At 50.3% G+C, this 23,559-nt stretch overlaps 1 protein-coding gene across 50 annotated transcripts in view; it reads left to right on the top strand.

Moving 5' to 3' along the window:
- Tm1 (tropomyosin 1) overlaps window positions 1-23,559 on the top strand; it is a 50,082-nt gene that overhangs the window by 20,900 nt on the left and 5,623 nt on the right. For 21 of the 50 annotated variants that reach the window (XM_086534493.1, XM_043013178.2, XM_086534499.1 and 18 more), the window contains 6 exons: window positions 13,781-13,914; window positions 15,599-15,716; window positions 16,573-16,643; window positions 18,534-18,609; window positions 19,105-19,167; window positions 21,952-22,021. In XM_086534493.1, coding sequence (XP_086390619.1) covers window positions 13,781-13,914; window positions 15,599-15,716; window positions 16,573-16,643; window positions 18,534-18,609; window positions 19,105-19,167; window positions 21,952-22,021 — 532 coding nt within the window. Of the gene's footprint in view, window positions 1-13,780; window positions 13,915-15,077; window positions 15,196-15,598; window positions 15,717-16,572; window positions 16,644-17,881; window positions 17,953-18,533; window positions 18,610-19,104; window positions 19,168-19,940; window positions 20,004-20,815; window positions 20,879-21,951; window positions 22,022-23,559 lie in introns of all 50 variants that reach the window. The other 29 variants (XM_086534516.1, XM_086534517.1, XM_086534518.1 and 26 more) reach the window with 5 other exon arrangements.

Below are 23,559 nucleotides of genomic sequence, written 5' to 3'. Positions count from 1 at the left end.
TGCCCCATTCGGTACCTCCTCCCACCTTCACCTCAGCCCCCAGGGTACCAGAAGCGACCTTGTCTCCGGTACCTCAGTCACCTCGCCCGCCTCTTACCCTCCCTCCCTGCCCCTCCCTCCCTCCCTCCTTCCCTCCTTACCCACTCAGCCTGGGCTCACGCCTTCACTCGCCACATGCTGTTGCTCCAGAAGGCTTCGTGCCAACATGCACTCGGAGATGGCAATGTTGACGTGCTAGAACTCGTGATAGGCTCTGTGTGTGTGTGTGGGTGTGTGTACGTGTATGTGCGTGTGTGTTTGCGTGGCCGGCTGCGGTAAAGCGCGTCGGACACTTTCCTCGCCGCAAATCTTGCTGTTTACCTGTCACGGAGTGCATTCACCTCCAGGTTGATCTTCATTGAACTTCCGTATGTCGTATGGCAGATGTGCGTCGTGGCAGGTGTGATGAAAGGGTGGCAGGTGTGCGCACGAAGGGGAAAGGGAGAGTGCGCGAGGCAGATTTGGGGAGGGGAGGGAGGGGGTGGGGGAGATGTACTTGTATATCCAAGGTTTTGGGGCATTCTAGGGCATGGCCAGGGCTGAGGGGGATGGTGAACGTTCACTTCATAATTCCCACAAGACCTCGGTGGAATCTCTTGGAATAGTCCAACCTTGGCTACGGTATTTCTCTCTCTCTCTCTCTCTCTCTCTCTCTCTCTCTCTCTCTCTCTCATCCGCCTCAAGTACGAGCATCTGCCTTGAATTCTTGCGCTCTCGAGGTTGACTGTCGGCCTCGAATGTCTAATCGACGCCGAGAGAGCTTTGATTTTGGGTTTGGTGTGTACAGGTGTGGTGAACGAGAGGGAAAGTGGGCGCGAGATGGGGCATTAGAGGGGCGGGGGGCGGGGGGGAGGTGGAAGTGGCGGCCTTGCCCATGCGTGACGTCACAATAGAACTGCTGTTCTCCCTCGCGACGTGTGAAACCCTAGGTCTCTTGAGCGGTGGTCTCAGCCTCGCCTCTCGGTTCTCTCCCTTGCCCACGCCTTGCCGCTGGTTGGCATGGGCGGTTCGAGGAGGCCGTACGAGACGGGCGCCTCGTCTTGGAGGTGGTCCATGCGGCCTTGTGGGGGGGGGGGATCGGTGGCCCGGATGTTTGTTCTCACTTCCCTCATTCTGCCAGAGCGCTGCGGTAACACCTGCGCAGGTGTATTTGTTTAGTACCCTGGCTCGGTCGGCAGAGATCATTTAATTTTCCCCTTGTCATTAAGATGGCGGTAATGAATCAACAACAGCTCGTTAGCACACGCTAGCCTGGGAGCTGGAGGCAGAGGCCCGTGGCGGAGGCCGACGGGAGTGGCTGCAGCGGGAGTGACGGTGGTTGAGGGTCAGAGGTCGCCATCCTGTGGCGCCACCCACGAGGTCACGCCCGCCCTCTCCCTCCCCGATTGCCCCCTCCCGCCTTCCTGTCTCCCCCCACTGCCTGTGACCCGGTTTCCGTCTGGCCCCGACCCCTCTTCCCTCCACGGTACCGTTACGACACACGGCGACGCATAATTGCGAGCGCTGACGCGGCTCTTGAACTCCCATGGCCATGCCAGGCTAGGAGAAGCAAGTGCCTCGCCGGTTCCGATCGCCGATGCCGAGTTAGTCCAGCAACAAAGTCACACCCACACCCCCTGCGACCCCCCACCAACCCTCCCTCCCCACCCCACTCTCATCTGACCTCCTCCGGGGACTTGCCTTCGGCCGCCGAGGGGGAGAGTTAGAGAGTAGTAGGCATTGATCAGTCACAGCAGGTTTTTTGTGTCGTGTCTGGTGGCAGTTGATAACATGCATGGCAGGCTGTCTGACAGGCGGGTGTGGCGCGGTAGGTTGTGTCTGTGGTTCAGGTGAACCGTGGGAAAGACGAGGCTTAACGTGGGAAACATGTGTGTCCTATGTAGCCTGCCAACCAGCCAGCCTGTCTGCCTGTCTGTCTGTCAGTCAGTCAGCCAGCTTGTCAGCCTAAACGACCGAGACATTCAATCAAGCTTAATATTTGCAAAATAAGGATTTAAATCCCTAGACTCGTCTGTCAGAATCTTTATTTTCCTGTTCAACTTCAATTGCTATTATATTTTGCTGTCCAACCTAACGGTAGCCCCCCCCCCCCCTCTTATGGATGATGATTCCAACGCAGGCCCCAAGCCCGAAGACCTAGACATGCGTTGACGCCTCGCCCCGCGCCCGACTCCTTGCCTCGAACTGGCTGCTGGTGACTTGCTATTCCCATATTTCTTTCTCTCTCTCTCTAACTATCTCTCTTGCTTTCTCGCTCAATTTTCCTATCGCTCGTCTCGCTCTCACTTTATCGTACTCTCTCCTACTTTCTCTCTACCTAATGCATTTCTCTTTCGTTCCTTTTCTCATTACTCTTTGTCTCCTCTTTCTCTCAGCCATTCGTTTCTCTCTCTCTCTCTCTCTCTCTCTCTCTCTCTCTCTCTCTCTCTCTCTCTCTCTCTCTCTCTCTCTCTCTCTCTCTCTCACACACACCTCGAACTCATAAGGCGAAGAAGCCCAAACGGGGACACTGCAGCATTTTATGAGGGCCGGGGGCAGCGAGGCGACGCTGGTCCTCATGCAATCAATCCCATCGATCTCTCAGACATGTCGGCTCCCCCTCTCCCTACTCCCCCTACCCCCCCCTCCTCTACTCTCCCTCCAAGTAAAGCGCTAGTACAGTGCCATGCTCCGTGCTAACGTTAGGTGCCACCGTGTGTCGGTCGAACCCATCGTTTCACGCACTTGGGGGGGGGACAAAAAAAAAATGAGGGGAGATTTATTTACATTTTTACTTGCGCCATTCATTTGATAGCGGTAGTTTTAGGGGTGTTTTTTTTTTGTATGTATAAATTGCTGTGACTCATTCAATCGCCCCCTCCCTCTCCCTTTCCCCCACACTTCCCCCAACCCCCACCCCCCTTACGCTTCTATCGTAGGAGGGGCGGGGGGGGAATGCCACAGGCCATAGTAACGTGACACAGGGTCCAGCCCTTCCTCCCTTCCTTCCTCCCTCGCAGCGGACGTGGGAGGGAGGGAACAAGGGAGGGAGGGAGGGAGGGAAGTTGTTAGCGTTGCTGTCACGCAGGTGGGTGTAGATGGAGGGAAAGGGGGGTAGGGAAGGGGAGGGGATGGGATGGGATGGCTACGGTTAGGCGTGACCAGCTGTAGAGCGACGTGTCTTTCCCTCGCTCATCCCATCGTCCTTTCCCTTCTCTGCCCCTACCCCCCCCCCTCAACCCCCTCCCCTCCCCTCCCCTCCGCGTGACTGTGCAGAGGATAGTCGCCGCGTTGATTCATGGCCATAAATGGTGCTAAGCCTCCCTCGGTGACGTTGGGGCTAGCGAGTCTTTCCTCACCTCTCTCTCTCTCTCTCTCTCTCTCTCTCTCTCTCTCTCTCTCTCTCTCTCTCTCTCTCTCTCTCTCTCTCTCTCTCTCTCTCTCTCTCTCTCTCTCTCTCTCTCCTACGCACACAGTTGTATTAATGACTTTTGGATCCTGTTATCCGATAGTTATGGGAAGGTGCTGTGTGTGTTGGAGGGAGGAGGGGGGGTTGATAATGAGATGCCGAAATTGAGAGGGGGGGGGGAGAGCGAGAGGAAAGAGAAAGGAGAAAGAGAAAAGTTGTGAGTGAGTGCCTTAACTACTAGACCTTGGCGAGTGTGACTCTGCTTTGTACACACACATGGCCACGGTGAAAGTCATTTTGAACTGCTATTCCTTTTTTTTACCCCTCTTCTCTCTTCTCTCTTTTTCCCTCTCTCCCTCTCCCTATTCCTCTCCTCGTGTCACCATGAGGGAAAGGAATGGGGGAGAACATGAGGGGAAGAGAAGTTTTAGAGAGAAAAAGATGAGGGTTTGCGGTTTTCGATTCAGCGTTCATGGTTGTATGTGTGCGTGTGGTTGCTGATATGCCTAGCCCTCTTTGGGAATTTATTGCATGGGGACAGACTCAGACAGGAAGTCCATATAGTACATCGATGCCTTTGAAAAAAAAAGAAATAGTTGGTGTAAAAAGAGCCAAACTACTGTGCCACGCCGACAACACCCCTTACATGACCCCCCCCCCTCCCCCCTACTCATTCAATTCCATTGCCGGATTTATGATTATGATCCCCCCCATGCAAAAAAAAAAAAAGAATAAAAAATGCTCCCCTTCTGCCTACACCTATCTCGTAATTTTTGCCCACGAGAGTTTACGTTTTGAAAATCATGAACGTCGAAATTGTGAGAGCGAGTTCGAAACTTGTATAGCTTTTTCAGGCGGTTGTTATGCGTGTATATGTATATATAACCCCCCCTCCCCCCTCCTATTATGCATGCAGGGTGTTGTGCCATATACGCACAGCGCTGTTCATGCGTGCAGGGGGGGGGGGGGGAGCCGCCTTTCCATACATTTCGGCTCGGCTGCGGAGAGGGACAAGTACCGGAGTAGGTTAGGGAAGGTTTTTTCGCGACCGTGTGCGTGTCTAGCAACCGTGTTTCCGCGTGTAGGTGTGGTCTGTGTGCACTTCCTCGGCTGTATTCTCCCCCTCCACCCACCCCAGCTTTTCCATGTGTACGCCGTCGCTTGTGGGCGTGTGCGCACGGAAGTTACAGGCGGGGTTGGGCGGATTTTCGGCGGAATGGGGCGGCGACGTTGTAATGCGATGAGGTTTGTGTTATGTTATGTGGGCGTAGGCGGGGTGTTGGTGTAGTAAGGACAGACCGCTACGCTGCTATCAGAGGCATGGTGGGAGGCGGGGAGGGGGAGGGGGTGAGTGAGCGAGCGAGGGGGGTTGAGTTAAATCCCCTTCGCCTCATTCACGTAACCTCGCCTTCGCTTCCCCCCTCGCCCCGCCCACCCCCGCCCATTGCCACGCCCGCTATGCTTAAATTGGTCATAAACGGGACAAGCATCGGCGATAGATTTCCATTAGATTTGATGAGCATTGTGCTAGTAGCCAGTAGGGGGGGAGAGGGAGAGGGAGGGGGAGGAGAGGACGCCGAGGGACTTTCGCCTTTGAAGCATCTCGCCTGAAGTGCGATTGAGGCCAAGCCCTTGCGACGCTTTTCCTCTGCCTTTTCCCAATCTCCTTCTACCCCCCCCCTCCCCCCGTAAATGACCCAAGGCGGTCCCAAGAACAGCAGAACCTGAGGATCCCCACTGGGACGAGGTGGTGTGTTTGCGAGAAAGAGCGAAAGAGCGAGCGAGGGAGGGAGCGAGCGAGCATCCTGGGTCACCCATATCGCCATTCCCCACACACTTTCACCCTTCGCATACCTGGTGGGTGACGCATTCATCCCCGAAGGTGGTGTTGGGGCTCTGGCTCTTTCTATCTATCTATCTAGTCCATCTGTCTATCGGTCAGTTTTCCCCTTTTGTTCCTTCTCTCTTTCTCTCTCTCTCTCTCTCTCTCTCTCTCTCTCTCTCTCTCTCTCTCTCTCTCTCTCTCTCTCTCTCTCTCTCTCTCTCTCTCTCTCTCTCTCTCTCTCTCTCTCTCTCTCTCTCTCTCTCTCTCTCTCTCTCTCTCTCTCTCTCTCTCTCTCTCTCTCTCTCTCTCTCTCTGTAGGATCATTGCGCTCAAATAAGGGAGGGTTTTAATTGTAATTATCCCTGCTCCTATTATCCACTCCTTGGGTAATTGGGTCGGATACAGTACGAGAGGTTCAGTGACTTTGAAAGGGCACGGCACGGATGCTAGCGGATGTCGAGGTGGCGAGTCCTGATAAGATAAGAAAGAAGATAGAGGGCGCTGTGGCTGTAACGATCACTCGAAAGGTATTTTTTGAGACGCCTCTTTTATATTTTGGGTGGGGTGTAGGGGATCACTTCAGTCACTTCAATATTGCGATCGTCAATCTTCTCTCTCTCTCTCTCTCTCTCTCTCTCTCTCTCTCTCTCTCTCTCTCTCTCTCTCTCTCTCTCTCTCTCTCTCTCTCTCTCTCTCTCTCTTTCTCTCTCTCTCTCTCTCTCTCTCTCTCTCTCTCTCTCTCTCTCTCTCTCTCTCTCTCTCTCTCTCTCTCTCTCTCTTTCTCTCTTTCTCCTTTCAATGAAGAATTTGGAATTTCCAGTTCTGTGTCTGAAGAGTTGCACATCTTGAACTTGCTCTGCAACCTTGGGATGATGATGATGATGGTGGTGGTCGTCGTCGTCGTGAACCTTCGCGAAAAAGACCCGACTCATCCCGTTGCAACGCATGTGCAAGTTGACTAGCAATGGTGATGGAACGCAGAACCCAAAGAGGAGCGAATTGTTGAGAGGCCGTCGCGCATTCCTCTCGTCTCCTTCTTTTCAATCTTTCTTTTACTGTTTTTTTTTCTCTCTCCTCTCTATCTCTCTCTTTCTCTTTCTTTCTCTTCGGCTTCGTCATTTCCCCAACACGGCGATGAGTTCACTTCGGAAAGGGGTTTGTTGTTTATCTTCAGCCTGGCGGCGGCGAGTAGCAGCAGTCCCCGCAACCGAGGGCAAGCGAGACTGTGCCTTGCAACAGTCGTCCTTAAGGCTGATATTGCAATGGCGGCCGACAGAAGGGATGCCTCTGGTAGTGTGAACGTCTCTCTCTCTCTCTCTCTCTCTCTCTCTCTCTCTCTCTCTCTCTCTCTCTCTCTCTCTCTCTCTCTCTCTCTCTCTCTCTCTCTCTCTCTCTCTCTGCAGCTCTCTCTCTCTCTCTAGCTCTCTGCCTCCTTCATTTTCTCTTTCTCTTTCTCTCTCTGCCAGAGCTGAACCCTGCCGTTAGCGCCTTGAATGTTTAGTCAAAAGTTCACTCACTCGTGTAACGTCATCAGCCAGTTGTAGTACATACCATGATGGCTTGCTCTCTGTGTTCATTCGCCCTTTTCTTTCCCCCTTACTGTTCTTCTCTCTCTTTGTCTTTCGTTCTCTCTTTCTCTCACTCTTTCGTTCTTTCGCTCCCTTTTTCTCTCTATCTTTGCGGCGACATTTTCTACTATGTCTCCCCCTACCATAGGGACTTCATGACGCGGCGTGACTCGTTGCCTTGGGTGTGTGAGAGATAGCGACAGCGACAGCGAGATCCAGTGAGACAGGACAAGCGAGGTCTCTGCCTTGTGTCGATCACGCCCAAACCCGTCAATCTGGAGTCTAAACCGGCTACTTTTCCTCCTCCAAGCAATCGACATGCAGGTGTTTGCGTCTGCGGGGCTGTCGGCCTATCGGGGATGGGGGGGTGGGGGGCTACTGTAGCTGTAGTAGGGCTATCGGGAGCTCTAAGTCTGTCTGTCTGTCTACCTACCTACCTAGGGCTATCGTGGCAACTTCATTGTCCGAGCCTGTCGGGTCCTTTTATGCCTCGCCTCGCCTCTCTCGTCCCGTGCCTCCTTTCTTGGCTAAGATAGGGAGGAATGCCCAAGCGAACACAATGCCCAAGTGGAGAAGATCTTGGGCATTCCCCTTGCCCTTCCCTTTCCTCCCCTCCCCTCCCTCTCCCTCTCCCCTGGTCCTCCTTATTCTCCTCCTCCTCCTCCTCATCTCCATCCTTCTCATCCTCCCTCCTCCTCCCTCCCTCTCCCTCCTCCTCCCTCCCTCTCCCTCCTCCCCCATCCTTCCCCGCACAAACAAACAAAACTTGCTGTATAAGATGGTGTTGAAATGCTATGCGGACACGAGTGTGTTGATGTAAGGTTAGACTGGCTGGATGCACAGACTCACCTCTGTCTTCGCGCTCTAAGCTTCACACGCTTAGCCTTTCTCATTCTTCTTGCGTCCCTCTCTCTCTTTCTCGACCTTTCTCTCTCTTACTCTTTCTCTTTCTTTGTTCTATTTTTTTTTCTATCCCCCCTATCTCTCTCTCTCTCTCTCTCTCTCTCTCTCTCTCTCTCTCTCTCTCTCTCTCTCTCTCTCTCTCTCTCTCTCTCTCTTCCTCCCTCTTCGTCTCTATCTTCTTCCATCTCCATTTTCTTAACACTTTCCCTTTCCTCCCTCTCCCTCGTTCTAATTTTTCCCCTCTCATCTCCCTCGCAAGTTCCTTGTCATGCTCTCCCGGACTCAACCGCACTCACGCCATCAACCCCTCCTCTCCTCCTCCTCCTCCTCCCCCTATCCTTCTCCCTCCTCCTCCTCTTCCCTCTCTCCCTCCTCCTCCTCCTCCACCCCCTATCCTTCTACATCCTCTTTCCTCTCTCCTCCTTCCCCTCCTCCTCCTCCTCCTCCTCCTCCTCCACCCTCTCCTTCCCCCAGTCTCATTCTGCCTCAACTTCTCTGCTTTTTCCTTCTCGTCTATTTAGAGGACGTGCTTTCATACATCTTGCTTACATGTTTTTTTTCGCGGCGAAAGTTCGAGAGGATGATTACTGTCCGCCGAGTAAAAATATTTATTTAAAAAGAAATAAAAGAGTTGAGATAGCATATCTTTTAAAAAGATAACGGGATTGATAAAGGGAACACGATAGAAGTTCTCTTATCTTCACTTGCGGGCCAAGAGTTGGGGATTGGATTATAAGAACGGTTCCATTGTTCGATGTGCAATGATTTCCCCCCCTCCCCTCCCCTCCCCCCTTCTCTCTCTCTCTCCCTCCCTCCCTCCCCTCTCTCTTTTTCCCCTCTAGTAAGAGAACAGAAGAACATCTCTTTCTTCCATCACAACAGATGAGATTATGAGGTGTGCCACAGTGCGAGTTGCGAGTTGCTAGTGGCGGCTCTTCACGAGAGTATATAGGGCAGGGTCAACTGGCTCACTCGCCTCACCCCGGACTCTCATGAACTCGTAATACTCTCATCCCCCCTCTCCCTCCCTCCTTTCTTTCCCACCTTAGACGCTCTTTGCAACCACCCTCTCTCTCTCTCTCTCTCTCTCTCTCTCTCTCTCTCTCTCTCTCTCTCTCTCTCTCTCTCTCTCTCTCTCTCTCTCTCTCTCTCTCTCTCTCTCTCTCTCTCTTTCTTTCTCTTTCTCTCTTTCTCTCTCTATTTCTTTCTTTCTTTCTTTCTCTCTATTTCTCTCTTTCTCTCTCTTTCTCTCTCTTTCTCTCTGCGCATTTGAGTCGTAAACACTTAGTCAGCAGTCGGCCCTTCCGATAATCTGTGTGTGTGTGTGTGTGTGTAGCCTTGCACGGCCTGCACCACTATCACCATGCCATGATGTCAAGAGGAACGAACGAACGACTCAAGACTTGCTGCTGCATTATCGTTTAAACGGTCATAGACTCCCTTCTTCTCCTCCTGCTCCTCCTCCTTCTCCTCCTCCTCCTCCTCCTCCTCCTCCTCCTCCTCCTCCTGCTGCTGCTCTTTTCCCTCCCGTGTTTTCTCCTCTTCCTTCGTGTTCTTACTTGTCTCCTGCTTCGTCTTCTCTTTCTCCTCCATCTTATCTCCTTCTGTTCCTCCGCTTCTATCTCCTCCTCCTCCTCCTCTTTCTCTTTCTCCTTCTCTTCGTCTTCCTCCTCCTCCTCCTCCTCACGTCGGCGCCGGTGAAGCGGCCCATCGCAGTGTCGTTGGCCGCTCGCCGTCACCGCTCGCCAACCATTGTGGTGGTGCGTGCGTATGGTCGTGGTGGTGGTGATGATGATGATTACGTGATTACTGATGATAAGTAATTACAGCCTCAACCCCACTTTGCCTCCCCTCTCCCGTCCCCTCCCCTCTCCCCTCCCTGCTCTCTCATCTCCCGTCCCTCCCTCCCTACCCTCCCTGCCCTCTCATCTCCCGTCCCTCCCTCCCTCTTCCTCTTTACCCCACCTACCTCCCCCTCACACCGAACTCTCGACCCGTTTGCAGGGCAGTGGAAGCCAGAGTCACGGAGAAATAACGAGGGAGCCAAATTCTCGCTCTCCTGTTGACGCGCGCTTGCCCTCTTCCTCCTCCTTTTCCTCCTCCTTCTCCTTTTCTTCTTCCTCTTCTTCTTCCTTCTCTTCCTCCTTTTCCTTCTTTCTGCGTCGGGTGACTCTTGGTGGTTTGCCTGGTCCTTTCTCTCCCTCTCCCTCTCCCTCTCCCTCTCCCAGGCCACGTCACACACACAGACCAAGAGGAGCGAGAAGGTGACTCCTCCTCCTCCTCCTCCTCCTCCTCCTCCTCCTCCTCCTCCTCCTCTCTTCGGGCCCTTCCTCGTGCCGTCGGGAGCGAAACGTGCGTGGCCCTCCTCTGGCCGGCTCACCAAGGGCTTATATCCCACCCTGGAGAGAGGTTTTAAAACGCTTAAAGTGCGCAGTTGGGCGATAATGCTTTACCGCCGCACGTTTAGGGTGGGGGGAGGGGGGGAGGTGGTAGACGTCTTAGGTTGACGTATTCTTAACGTAATGGGGTTGACTCGGGTGTATGTGTAAAGAGAGGGAGAAAGGATGATAGTTAAAGATATATATCGAGAAAAAAAGGAGAAAGGAGGGATTGAAGATCGAGAAGATAAGGGGGGAAGGTAAGAAGGTAAGCGATCAGCTGTTTTACCTTCATTGTTGCCGAGCTGTCGCGTCTAACTGAATCCGGGATGATTGAATAGGGATTGGCAATTTGCATTTGGTATTCATGCTAGGGTTGATGGCATGGCGACAGGGACCAAGGAACGGGTGGGTGTGGATGGGAGGGGGGTGAAGGTGGTGGTGGTGATGAGGAGGATTACGACGATGACTCTGGTGGTGGTTATGGTGATGAAGACCGGTGGCCGGGCAAGAGTCGTTTCCCGGGTCACACTTCCGAAGGCGATAATATTTAGTCGCCTCGCTTGATATCAGCCCCTTGTCCGCCGTCGGCCTCCTCTCGGCACCGTTACGCCACGAGCTCCGTCGGCCGTCGCTCCTCCATCCTCCTCCTCCTCCTCCTCCTCCTCCTCTTGTTCACAGCACTTGGGGAAGACGGAGGAGGAGTAAGGAGTAAGAGAAGGAGAAGGAGAAGAAAGGGAATGTGGAGACGACGAGGAAAGCACGGAGGCAGATCTCAGGTGTTGAGGACGTGTGACGACGACCCCCCCCCTCTTCCTCCCTCGCCCCTCCTTGCCGTGGCCGTCGCAGCCATGAGAGCATAATGAACGTGTCTCATCAAAGTAGAGGCCGTCATAAGGCCACTTGAACGGCCGGAGGAGCGGGGAGAGTGGGGGGTGAGGCAGGAGGGGGGGGGCAGCAGCAGCGAGAGGAGGAGGATGGTGGGGGTGCGTCCAAACATGGGCATGGAGCGTGCGTGCCCACCCTGCCACTACCCAGCCATTGGGGCGATCACACACGACCCACCTCAGCCGGACGGGCGGGTGGGCGGGCGGGCGGGCGGCCACCTACCTCCTGCACCTCCCCGTCTCCCTCCCTCTCTCGCGCGCGCACGCCGACGCCGCTCCTGCTGGGAGATGCCTTTCTATCTGTCTCTGTGTGCTTTCTCTCTCTCTCTCTCTCTCTCTCTCTCTCTCTCTCTCTCTCTCTCTCTCTCTCTCTCTCTCTCTCTCTCTCTCTCTCTCTCTCTCTCTCTCTCTCTCTGAGGAAGGGAAACGTGAGAGCAAAGGAAGCTAGAGCGAAAGATGTAAGCAGGCGAGTGGAGTTCTTTCTCACACCTCTGGAGTGGAGTTTGTTGGTCGCGCTCGGTCTGGATGTCGCTCCCTTTCCCCTTTGTTGCTAAAGGCGAGCTTGCGATGCATTGCTTGCAACGTGCATTCGGCATATACATATATCTTTATTTTCCGAGTATTTTTTTTTTCTACTAAGAAAAAAAGGGACTTGTCGAAAAGAAACAAATGCTTTTACATTTCTTACTTCTCAAAGCAACATTTGGTTCATTGTGTGTATATCGAGTGTCCATCCTTTACTATGAATTTATATCCAAGGTAACGGGGTTTGGTAGCCCCGTTGCTCCTAACAGAGTATGGGAAACAGAAGTTATACCAGCCCACAGGTTCCAGCTGAGCGTTGAGGCTCCATCAGCTGTTTGGGTCCAATACCTCTACGATGGTGAGGAGGAGGAGGAGGAGGAGGAGGAGGAGGGGAGAGGGGATGGGAGGAGACTAAGAAATCTCCCCCGCCCCCCTCTCTCTCTCTCTCTCCTCTGTAGTGGGAGCGCGGCCGCCCAGTGGTGGTGATACGGGCACGAGGGAGGCCACTGTTGTTGCCCGTATTCACCCCGGCGAGGTCACGCTCCCTTCACCCCCTCCCTTCTCCCTCATCTCCCCATCTCCCTTCCCCCCAGCCCGTCTTCCCTCACAAGGCGGCGGCGAGGAATCAATGAGAAGACGGCCTCCTTATAAGGGCAGCCAAGGGAGTCCCTGCATGAGTCACAGGCCCCAAGGGCGCCTCCAGATCCCTCCCTCCAGCTGACGGCCGACTGCCGCTGCCGCCGCCGCCGCCGCCGCCGCGCCCCTGACCGAAAAATGCAGAAATTGTGAGCGCTCCATGTAGGGACCGATCGGCTGTGTGCGCTGCGGCATGTGTACGTTCGCGTGTACATCCGCATAGCGCCGCCGCCGCCGCGTCGACGTCGAGCGAGAAGTCGGGAGGCCCCGAATTTGGGACGTTTCCTGGTGATTAACGACGGGGTCATGGGACTCGGCTCGGCTTCGGCGCGACGCTCACCTCGGCTTCGGCTCGCAGGTGTTCGTCCGCTCGCCAGCCCGCCGAGGGCCAGGATCGGAGGTGGTGTGTCCGCGTGTCCCATGTGTCCATATGTGTCCATGTGTGTCCGCGCGACCACTCCCCGGACACGTCGGATGACCGAGGAACATCCTAAAGAGGGGACGCCGCACGACTTCTGCATTTTCCATAGGCTTCAGGGGAAGGGGCGGTGGTGGGGATGGGGATGGGGTGGGGGGGTGCTCACCCTTCTCATTCTAACACTCAGATAGGCCTACGCCAAAATCTCAGAGGGAAACAGGAATCTGGTGATATAAATAAAACACAAGGCCGGATTTCACATATATATTGTCATGTCACACGCCTACTCCTAGTGATGTTGCCAAGAAGTGTATGTTATGGCTGAAGATTGTTCAGTAATCTCTTATTAGTTTTATTTTCCAGTGATTCTCCTTATTTTTTTATTTTCCGTGTCGTGTCTTTATTTAATCTGTTTTAATTTCTCTTGTCGCATTATTATTTTACTTTTACTACACATGTTTTCCTTCCATCATATGTCCCAATAAAACAAAAAAAACATGTTTCTTGATTGCCGTTAATAATAAAATTCTCCAATTGTGTTCTTTGCCCGGGGAGGAAGCGGCTGAATGAAAGATCGTTATTGTTCTTCCTGTTCTGAATGTTCACGGAACGATCACTCATCCCTCAAGCCCTCATTAGCTGGAAGGAGACACTCATGTTCACTGCAGATCTTCCATGGCGGATCTAATGATGCTGCTTCCTCTCCCTCGGTTTTGTCTTTTGTTCTAAGGATATTTAATGTGATTTAGTTTCATGATTTTCAATAATACTTTCTTTTTTTGTTGGCATATTTAAGATTCTTTGCTTCATTGTGCCTTTTTCTTCATTTGCAATTAAACAAAAAATGGCAGTATATTCATTGTTGTATGATTTATTTCATTCACTCTTTGTTTGTTTGGCACTTGCTCTCACTGTAGAATTGCCTTCTTATGCTAATCAGATTATGATTTTATGATTTGCTTCAGTAAAACGATTGATACACAGAATCATCACATTCAGTTTCATAGGAATGAATCGCTGCGAACGGTGCTGTGTCGGCGAGTGAGTGCGTGCGTGTGTGTGCGTGTGCGTGTGTGTGTGTGTGTGTGTGTGTGTGTGTGTGTGTGTGTGTGTGTGTGTGTGTGTGTGTGTGTTGGACGGCTGTACGGCTGTCTCCCGCGCATGTTCTCCCGAAGGCGGTACTCTGATTGCGCCCTTCCTTTTCTCCTTGCAGGCTGAGGGCGAGGTGGCCGCTCTGAACCGCCGCATCCAGCTTCTCGAGGAGGACCTGGAGCGCTCTGAGGAGCGCCTCAACACCGCCACCACCAAGCTGGCCGAGGCCTCCCAGGCCGCCGACGAGTCCGAGCGGTCAGTATCCGTGCTGGACGACCAGGACGCCCGCGCCCACCACCTCCTCTCCCGCATCGCCGACATCGGGGCGGAAGTCGAGCGCCTCTTCGCCGCGCTGCAGGCCGAGCAGGCGGCGCAGGAGGCGCTCTGACCCGCCCGGGCCCCTTCGCGCGCGCGCACGCTCGCCTGCCTCGCCGCGCCGCCCCTCCAGCGCCCGCTTGCCCCCCGCCCCCCGCCGCCGTCCTCCCAGGAGGAGGAGGCGGCGGCGGCGGGAGCAGCGGGCGCTTGTGGGCGGGGAGCGGCAGTAGCGGGGCGAGCGGCGGCGGCTGCGGCGGCTGCGGCTGTGGCGAGTGTGGAGGGAGAGGGGCGGGGGGCCGCGGGGGGCGCCCTCCGGGGTCGCCCTCAGCCCTGTTCGCACACCTTACATACGGCCAGCCAGAGCCAAGCCCTAGTACTGCTTGTTTGAACACGCGGAAATAAATCGCAAAAAACGAAAAAAAGAAAAATCCACAAAAGAAAAGCCAAAAAATAGAGGGGAGAGAATGAGAGTCTCGAAAGAATAAGAGGATGTAATACGCATATACATGTATATAGGAATTTTTTGAAATAGTAGCTTAACACATGATGTTGCCCAAATTGGCACCCTTTACTGGTGAGTGCCAGGTGGCCACTCGTCCCCGTTGCTCAGGGTTGACGAGGCCACGACAGGTAAGTGCAACCCCCTCTGCCTTTCGTCACTTAGCCCAAAGTCACACGGAGAAGCTACTCTTTGTACGTTTGCAGTTTTGTTTATTTAGGAATAGGTACTATAAGGATTAGGTTAGGGTGTACAGATTGTCACTTTTTTACATAATTGAAGAAAAAGAAAGGGTATATTACCTGGGGTCATTTTGTTGGCTTGTAGATCTTTAGTAGATAAAAAAAGTGTTTTTTCCTAACTTATTGAGATAGTTATTGCTATCACAGCAATGAAAAGTACCTGCCGGGTAGGACTCTAAACTTAAGGGCAGTTAGCTAGCTAGTCCTAATAATGCCACAATAATAACTCGTGTTTGTCACTTCCCCCTCTTGAAATTTGGACGCTGCCTTTCCTGGGACCATCTCCACCACACCTCTCCGTCTCCACCAACACCTCCGTCCGCCCCCCACCCCTACCATGACCCCCACCCCACCCCCTTCAGAGCCCGCAAATGCCTGGAGAACCGAGCCAACATGGAGGACGACCGAGTGGGCATCCTGGAGGCCCAGCTCGCACAGGCAAAGCACATTGCCGAGGAGGCTGACAAGAAGTACGAAGAGGTACGAGCGTCGCCCAGCCTTTTGGGGTTCTGGTAGTCAGCAGCGTGCCTTGGAAGGGGTAGGGGGGCCCCTTAATGTGGGGGCCCCTCACCCTGGCGCGCACCCGAGGCAGAGGCGAGAGTGGACGACCCAGGGAAGGCGTTGCAGGAGTGGCACTTTTCTCAAGGGGTTTCTTCCCACCTATTAATTCAAGTATCTGCAAGCTGTTCTTCCCGGGGTCGTCCACACGGCCAACGCGCCCCTCTGCCGCGAGGCTCTAATCACCTTTCCCAAGAGCAGACGGGCGTGTCCGAGTTCGAGCAGCAGAGAAAGAGAGCAGAGTCAGCAGGCATCATAAGTCATGTGAGACTGTGCGGCGTCTGTCTCCCCCGCTAACCCCAGGGCTTGCTCCTCCTCCCCACAGCATGCGCAAGGTGCTCGAGAACCGCTCCCTGTCCGACGAGGAGCGCATGGACGCCCTGGAGAACCAGCTCAAGGAGGCCCGATTCCTGGCTGAGGAAGCCGACAGGAAATACGACGAGGTGATTGCCGCATGGAGGCAGTGTCCCTTAGAGCGAGAACCAATCATACTATTAATCATAATGAAGCGTGTGTCCTGTTCTCTTCTTCTTCTTCTTCTTCCCTCCTTTCACATTTGCTAACCGCGTGTGTTGACGTCTAGCCAGCGAGCCGGAGTTTGCACCAGCCGCGTCCTGTAGATACAGCTAACCGTTCACGTGTGTGTGTGTTTGTTTCCCATGGCGTCCGGTCGATATGGTTTGTTCCAGGACTGTCATGTTCCTTCCGATTTTCCTCCTTCCTCTTCTAAGCTCAACTGTCTTGTACTCTGTAGAAATAACACTTGATTATTTAATCGAATTTCGACCCCCAGGTCTCTGTCTAACAATCTTACATCGTTGACTAACTCTCATTTCACAGGAACATAGATGCAAAATAGCCCAGTTTGTCCCTCAGAAAAGAAATAATAGTAATAATGATAGTAAACAAAGCATGTTTAGATGTGTGTTAGCCGTCTCGTTAACACATATGTATAAGAATTTGTGTGAACTAACATTACCTCAAAATGCTCAAGAATTAGTAGTATCAATTATCATCATTTTCTGCAAAGAATCAACTTTCCCTTCATGATTAATATTCAAATAAACTTTATACACTTTTTTTTTAAATCTAAGCCACAGCATCAAACCGACTTTCACGGTGATTCTTTTGAGAGCGAGACTTCCCTATACACGGTTTCTCCATGGGCGCTTTTGCTCTGTCTGTCTGTCCGTCCGTCTGTCCGTCTATCTGTCTCGTGTCTTTCTCCCCCCGTGTCTGCGTCTGCGTCTCCGTCTGTCTGGCTGTCTCTCACTGTCCTTCTCAACCCCACACCCACAGGTTGCCCGTAAGCTGGCCATGGTTGAGGCTGACCTTGAGCGTGCTGAGGAGCGTGCCGAGACTGGTGAATCGTAAGTGTCGGGTGTTTATGTCCCCGATGTTGTGATCTGGAGGTTTTTTTTCTCCCCGTGCTTCCCTCTCCTCATCCCCCGTTTTTTTATTATTTTTTTTAATGAACAATCCTGTTCAGTAGACACCAAATGTCGTGTGTGTTTGTGCATGAAGCAGCAGCAGCAACAACAATTATTCTTCCTTTTTTTCTGGTAGCGGATCTCCCTTCCCTGATTTTTTTCGTTGAGGGGGAAAAAAAATCATTGAAGAAGCTTTTGTATTTGCGTGCTTTGATTGCACATAAAGGTTCAATCTAGAGGCACTCTTTAAGTCCATCCCAGAACGCAAAAGAGGCGAGAGGGATCCGCTCTCCTATTTCTCCAATTTCCCCCCCAATTAAGAACTACAGCAGTTGATGAGTGACTCGTCCCTCCCATTTACCTCAATTTAATTCATAAACTAGTATGTTTTTCTCTTGTTTTTGTTTGTTTGTTTGTTGTTTTCCGAGGAGGGATCGTCATTGCGAGTTCTTAGTTGTTCATCAGCCCTAGAGGCAGTGTCTATCTAGAGGTGTGTGCGTGTGTTTGTGTGTGCATAGGCCTTGGGGGAATCTCAGCCTATAGCGGATTGCCACAGCTCTAGTTGCTGCCTCGTGGGAGCGGAGTCCTGCTTTCTCTGTCTCTGATTTATTCGTTTATTTATATATTCTCGTTGTGTGTGTTTTAGTATTGTACATTGAGTGTGATTTCATTCGTTGTTTTTTATTATTTTTGTTATTATGATTGCATGTTTTCATATTTATTATTTTGAATTTGTAGATCTCATTAGAGGCTTTTCACCTTTTTATTTTATTTTTGTTTTTGTTTATCATTGCACGGCCGCCTCGTGTGTTATTCCAGGGTGGAGCTTCCTTAGAGCTTCCCATAGTCTGGGAAATATAGTGAGGATGACGCTCTCTTGCACACAGAGGTCATCCGTGTGTTGTTCAAAAGTATTTTCATCTCCAGCTTTAGTCCCAGTTTTGCTGTGATTTTATTTTTATTTTGTTTTTCCTTTATTTACCAGCAAGCACCTACCTACCTACCTACCTACCTGCCTATTTACATTTATATATATATATATTCCACTATATATAGACCTTATTTCCACTGCATGATCTTTAAAATAAAAAAAAAAAACACTTGAGTAACTGTAGTGCCTTTGTTTGATTGCTGTGTTGTGGTGATGCTGTGTTGTTGGCTCGCGGGATCCCCTCCAGCTGGCCCGTAAGTCCGTCATGCTGGAGAACGATCTGGAAAGGGCCGAGGAGAGGGCAGAAGCGGCCGAAGGGTGAGTTTTATCCGGAGGAGAGAAAGGGAGAGGGAGAGAGAGGGTGAGGGAAAAGGGTTGAGGGTTGAGGGTTGAGGGAAAGGAAAGGGAAGGAAAAAGGAAGGGAAAGGGGAGATGAGATGAGGCGAGTGAGTTCTTGCTCTCTCTCTCTCTTTCTCTTTCTTTCTTTCTTTTTTTTCTCCCTTTCTCCCTCTTTCTCTCTCTCTCTCTCTTTTTTTTACTCGATCACTCGTTCGCTCACCGGGTCGTGTTTTTTTTTCTTTTTTCTTTATTTCTTCTTCCTCCTCCTCTTTTAGATGCCTAGGCATGTTTTGAGTCTTGCCAATGTGCCGTCAGCATTCTAGAGAAATTAGTGCCATTTCACTGTCTATTAGAGATGATTGCGACACGTTAATTAGTCCAGTGTCACTTGCCTAAGGATAATTACATACCCAGTTTCATGTCATGATTATAAATATTCTCTCTACACTTCAACCTCCCCCCCCCAAACGTAACGTCAAAGAAGAAAGACCCTTATATATACCTCCCCCCCACTCTACGAAGACTTTCTCACGGCCTCCTCCCTCTTTTGCAACTTGCAGAAAGATCGTCGAGCTTGAGGAGGAGCTGCGTGTCGTTGGCAACAACCTGAAGTCCCTCGAGGTGTCTGAGGAGAAGGTAAAGACCCCCCCCCCTTCTTTCTGTTTATAACTTGTCGATGACTCCCATAGTCTCGAGGGTTCGTTCGTTCGTATCGTACTTGAGGGGGACAACTTAGATAAAAATTGGGATGGGTTTTGTAGGTCTTTCATTTGATTTTGATTTGATTTGATTTTAGTATCATTATTATTTCAAGAATCGGGCTTTGGGTTAGATTCTCTTTTTGTCTTAAGGGGGATTCCTTATTTACTCATTATAGAAGCTAAGAAGAGCACAGGGTATCAGAGGGATTTAGATATTCTACCATGCCTTTCAAGAACAATAAATATATATATAGATAGATAGATAGATAGGATGTAATCCATATGTACATAATCAGATAATCTCCTATTCAGAAATAATAATAAGAAAAAAAAGGTACCTCAGCTCTTCCTAAGGTACACCCGTTCGTCCAAGGGTCTATCTCCCCCCTCTTTACCCTGATGGATAAGAAATGTCACCCTTTTCTAACAGGCTAACCAGCGCGAGGAGGCCTACAAGGAGCAGATTAAGACCCTTACCAACAAGCTTAAGGCGGTAATGATGATGATGATTATGATGATGATGATGCAACCCGGATGATGTAGAATTTGATGTTTTTTTTATTATTTTGCTGTGTGTTTTTTTTAGCTGTTGATGGTTAGGGAGGAGAGACTAAGAGTGAGAGTGAGAGATAGGAGAGAGAGAGAGAAACACTTGTGTTTTTCGCTCCTCGGATCTCTTCTCTCCTCCTCTTCTTCTTCTTCCTCCCTAATCCTTCTCCGCCTTCTCCTTCCTCCTTTTTTTTTATTGACATCGTGACAGATGCCATGATTCAGATGTAGGCCCCAGCAAGATGCCCCGGCCAGCGTGTTGTTTGTTACCAAATAACATCTCTTTCCGTGTAGGAATATTAACCCAGTATTTTATTTTTTATTTTTATTTTCTTTCTTCATTATTTCTCTTGTATTTTGATTACTGGTGATGATAAATCATTTATCATCGGCATGTATCAGCAATTATAGAAAGTTTTACTCCATTGAGAGAGAGAAAAACGCCTTTTGTTTCTCTCTCTTTCTCTCGACTGGACTTGGCTACGGTTTTATCCGAGAATTTCAAAATGGTAAAACTTTCTACGATCGCTCTGTGACCGACTCTTTAACTCCGTGTGTTTGTGTGCGTGTGTGTAGCGAACTGACCGCATTCAATTAATACAGATTTTTTTTTTCTCTCCAATTTCTTTCCGTCGGTACTAGTGTATTTGTGTGTTTCTTATTTTGAATACTAACTCTAGATCGTTTTTTGTTTCTCTCTCTCTAAAACGCTGACAGTCTGCGCAAAGAGAAGACAAGATGGACACACAGCTGAGAAGTATCACACAAAGTTTGAGAGAGGTAAATGACATGAGGACGGATTATCGGGCTTCTCTCCCCCCTCCCTTTCCGTCAAGCTAGATTTTCTCTTTTATCTCCTCCTCGTCTCACGATCGTAGAGTTTCCTTCGCTACGATACGGACTTCTTCTACAGCTTTGGAAATGGTCGTAGAGTTTCCTCTCTCTTCTCTCTCTCTCTCTCTATCTCTTTTCCCTCTTGGATCCTGTGTAGGCTTTGCCCAGTCGTTCTCCTTTCGGGGTGTATGCTTCGGTACGTCCCTGTGTTGTGGGGAATAAATAAGGTAAGACTTCGACATGGTTGCAGGATGGAAGGATCGGGTGCATGGGGCAAGTGCTGCCGTGCTGCCGCCTTCGAAACCTGTTGCCGATCCGTTTCTTAACGCGTCTCGTTGCACGGCGAAGCGCGAAAGAAACGGGCTTGCAACAGCTGTGGAAGGGGCAGCACTTTCCAGCCAGCGGCGGTGCCTCTGGTCCCTCTATTTGCAAGGTCCTTTCGACTTAGGGGAATGTGTGTGTATGTGTGGGTGTTTCTTCTTTGGACGCTCGACTCCCTTCTTCTGAGGACCACCTCCTGCCTTTCTTCCCTGCCTCGGTTTTAACACTCGAGAAAACCTCCCTGGGGAAAAAACAAAACAAAAAAAACAGCAACGCAGCCATCGACGGACGTAGCAGCAGCCACCACCTTCGTGTAACCCCCTTTTGTTTTTTTGTTTTTTTCTTTCTTTATTTTTTTGTAATTGTCTCCCTTGTGGCTGAATGTTGTACAAAGCTCCCGACGACGCTAACCGAACGTCCTGTTGATGTTGTTTTAGGCTGCACAGAGGGAGGACTCGTTCGAAGAGCAGATCAAGGAGTTAAGCCAGCGCATGAGAGAGGTACTTCCGGCGTCCCCTTTGTCTCTCGGTTCAGCTTCCCCCTTTTCATCTCTCTGGAATTTGCTCGTCCTTGTCTCATGCATTTTGGGTGACCGGCTCCTTTTTTTTTAATTATTAATCAATCGGGTGCAAGGCCACGGGAAAGGCCTTGTTTTCACCCTCTCTCTTTTCAAAAAGAAATTCATGAACTATGCTTCTACTAATCCACGGTCTGGTCTAGCACGCTCAAGCTTCACAATTTCCACATGGGAAAGGTATCTTTGTATTGCACGCGTCCGCCAGCATACGTCAATAAGTTCTTGTTCAGAAATAGCATACAGTAGTAGGTGCACTTTTGAGAGAAAGGTAAATTGCTTGAACTCTACTTGAACTTTCGGGTGGTGTTAAGGACTGAGATTGCCTCTTTAGAATCTGTTGAGCCTCTTTTAATTTCTTTCCTTTTCCCTCCCTCCCACTTTATTTTGATTCCCATAATCATTGGGACTGCTGTGCTCGCCATTGGAACCGCAGCAGAATCCTATCAATTTTTTCCCCCTTGAAACCCCCACTCTCGGAAGACTCCAGTGCGATATAGTTTCACGAGGACTTTCCCATCTTCCCTTCCTCTTCGTTCGTTCTCATCGGTGGAGGAATCTCTTCTTCCTATTCTTCCTCTTTCACTTGGGCTTTTATTTTGGGGCATTTATACTTCTCAGCTTTTTGTCATGCCAAGGGTGTGCAGTGTGCAGCTTGTGGCGGGTCTTGGGTGCTGGGTGTGCCCCGTCTGCGCCCTCGGCCCCAAGACCCTCGCTCGCACTGCCGCTGGTGTCTTGCTTGTAAGTTAAGTGGTGATGGTGCTTTTGGTGCCGCGGGTTCCTGAACAGGTACGTATATGCTAATTGCTTCGTTTGGCCACGTTCACTTTGGCTGCCGTCGTTTGTTTAATGAATACATACATATGGGGTTTTGTCATTCACTGCACGGGCGCGGGGGAAAACTGTGATTGGATATATTTGAAATACTCGCGGGCAGAGCGCCGCTGACTTCCCTCGCCCCTTCCACGGTGCTGATTCCTTCCCCTGTCTCCCCACCAGGCTGAGGCCCGTGCTGAGTTCGCCGAGAGGTCTGTGCAGAAGCTCCAGAAGGAGGTCGACAGGCTCGAAGGTACGTATAAACACTCCCAGGCACCACACTCACTACACAGGCACAACCAAGCACACTACACCTCACCCTCACACCGTAAAGTCCTACACACGCACACACACGCACGCACACATATACGTCACACTTTACTTGTATACTCCTTAAACTTATCGTGCCCTCGTCTGTCACTGCAACGTTGTTACGTCATGTAACGTCGTCATCGTGTTGTAACGATTATTTGGAGAAAAAAAAAATACTAGGCTCGGTGTCCCTTGGTCTCCTCCCGTATCCCCCAAATTGTCCTTTGTCAATTGTTGTTTTAGTTCTTAATACTTTGGCAGCTCTCAAGTGCCTCGGGAATATGGCACAGCAGATTATTAAGCATTCTAACGTAGCGACTTCTTTTTTTCTCATTTTTTAATATTTTTCTGTATAATGAGATAACAATCGATTTAATTTCAAAGAGTAATGATCACGAAAAAAAAAATAACTTGTTCTCACTCTTAGCCTTTGACGAAGCCTCCTTTTAAATGCCATTGGATCAGGAAATAGATCAAATGTCACTTTTATTCTTCTCAATTAAGAAAAAAAAATCGTTAAAGTTCAATAGCTAGTTGAGCGTCGCCCTCCCTTGCCCAATCGTCAAATGACCCCCTTTGATCGACTACGGCACTGCTATAGCCACGTCTACACTCACATAAGTACCTCCATTTGGGCCGTCGGCGCCTCAGAAGATAGTTTTATATATTTATATTCTATAATCTATAATAGACCTGTCTTTCTACGTGTCTCTTCTCAGTTTAGGTAGAGAGATACGATACCAGTGGCAACTTTACTGCGGAAATCGACTTTCTTTTTTTATTCACCTTTCATCCATCGGCTTCTTATTTTAGAATCGACATCATACCTATTGGCTGTTACTCTTGTTTGTTTTTTTCTATCTCTTCGCATCATCGCCACTACTGCCAGTGCCAGTGCCAGTGCCTAACATCTGCACAAGTGTTCTCTCCTCTCCCGGCGCCAGAGGAACAAGCTTTCGTTGTACATTTTACTCTCTCTTAATTTTTTTTTTTTTAATTTCATTTAACTTTAATTTTTTACGCTTCTATTTTCCTGCCATGAAGAATGACAATTTAAGCAACTGCAGACTGTTGCCGCCAGTATAGCAGTGTCTGGCCGAGTCACACGCCTTGCTAACCCGTGTTGCAGTTCAACCTCCCCTCCTCCAGTCGTGACAAAACATTCCCTTCTAGACTAATACAATTAAACACTCCTTCTCTTAGTGTCTGTTTTATTTTTGTTTACTCTCTCTCAGAGATGAACTGTCATTTTTGTTTAATCTTTGCAGTTACTGTATATACGAAACAATGCCAATTTTTTTTTCTCTACCTTTCAATCTTTAATTGTTTGTAACCGTTTTGTTTATTTTGTAATCTTTAATGAACAAGTTTCTTAACTTATCTTTCAAAAGCAGTAAGTTCTTTAGCATTTCTCTAAGTTTTATTTTTTCTTTACAAGACATTTAAACTGTTGTGAGAATATTTGTGTTGAGGAGTAGG

This window comes from Penaeus japonicus, unplaced genomic scaffold (genome assembly GCF_977035675.1).
Source record: "Penaeus japonicus unplaced genomic scaffold, GWHDUDI00000001_assembly GWHDUDI00000041, whole genome shotgun sequence".
Classification (NCBI taxonomy): Eukaryota; Metazoa; Arthropoda; class Malacostraca; order Decapoda; family Penaeidae; genus Penaeus; species Penaeus japonicus.
The sequence above is the reverse complement of the archived record's forward strand: the minus strand, read 5'-3'. Positions and strand labels throughout refer to the sequence as shown.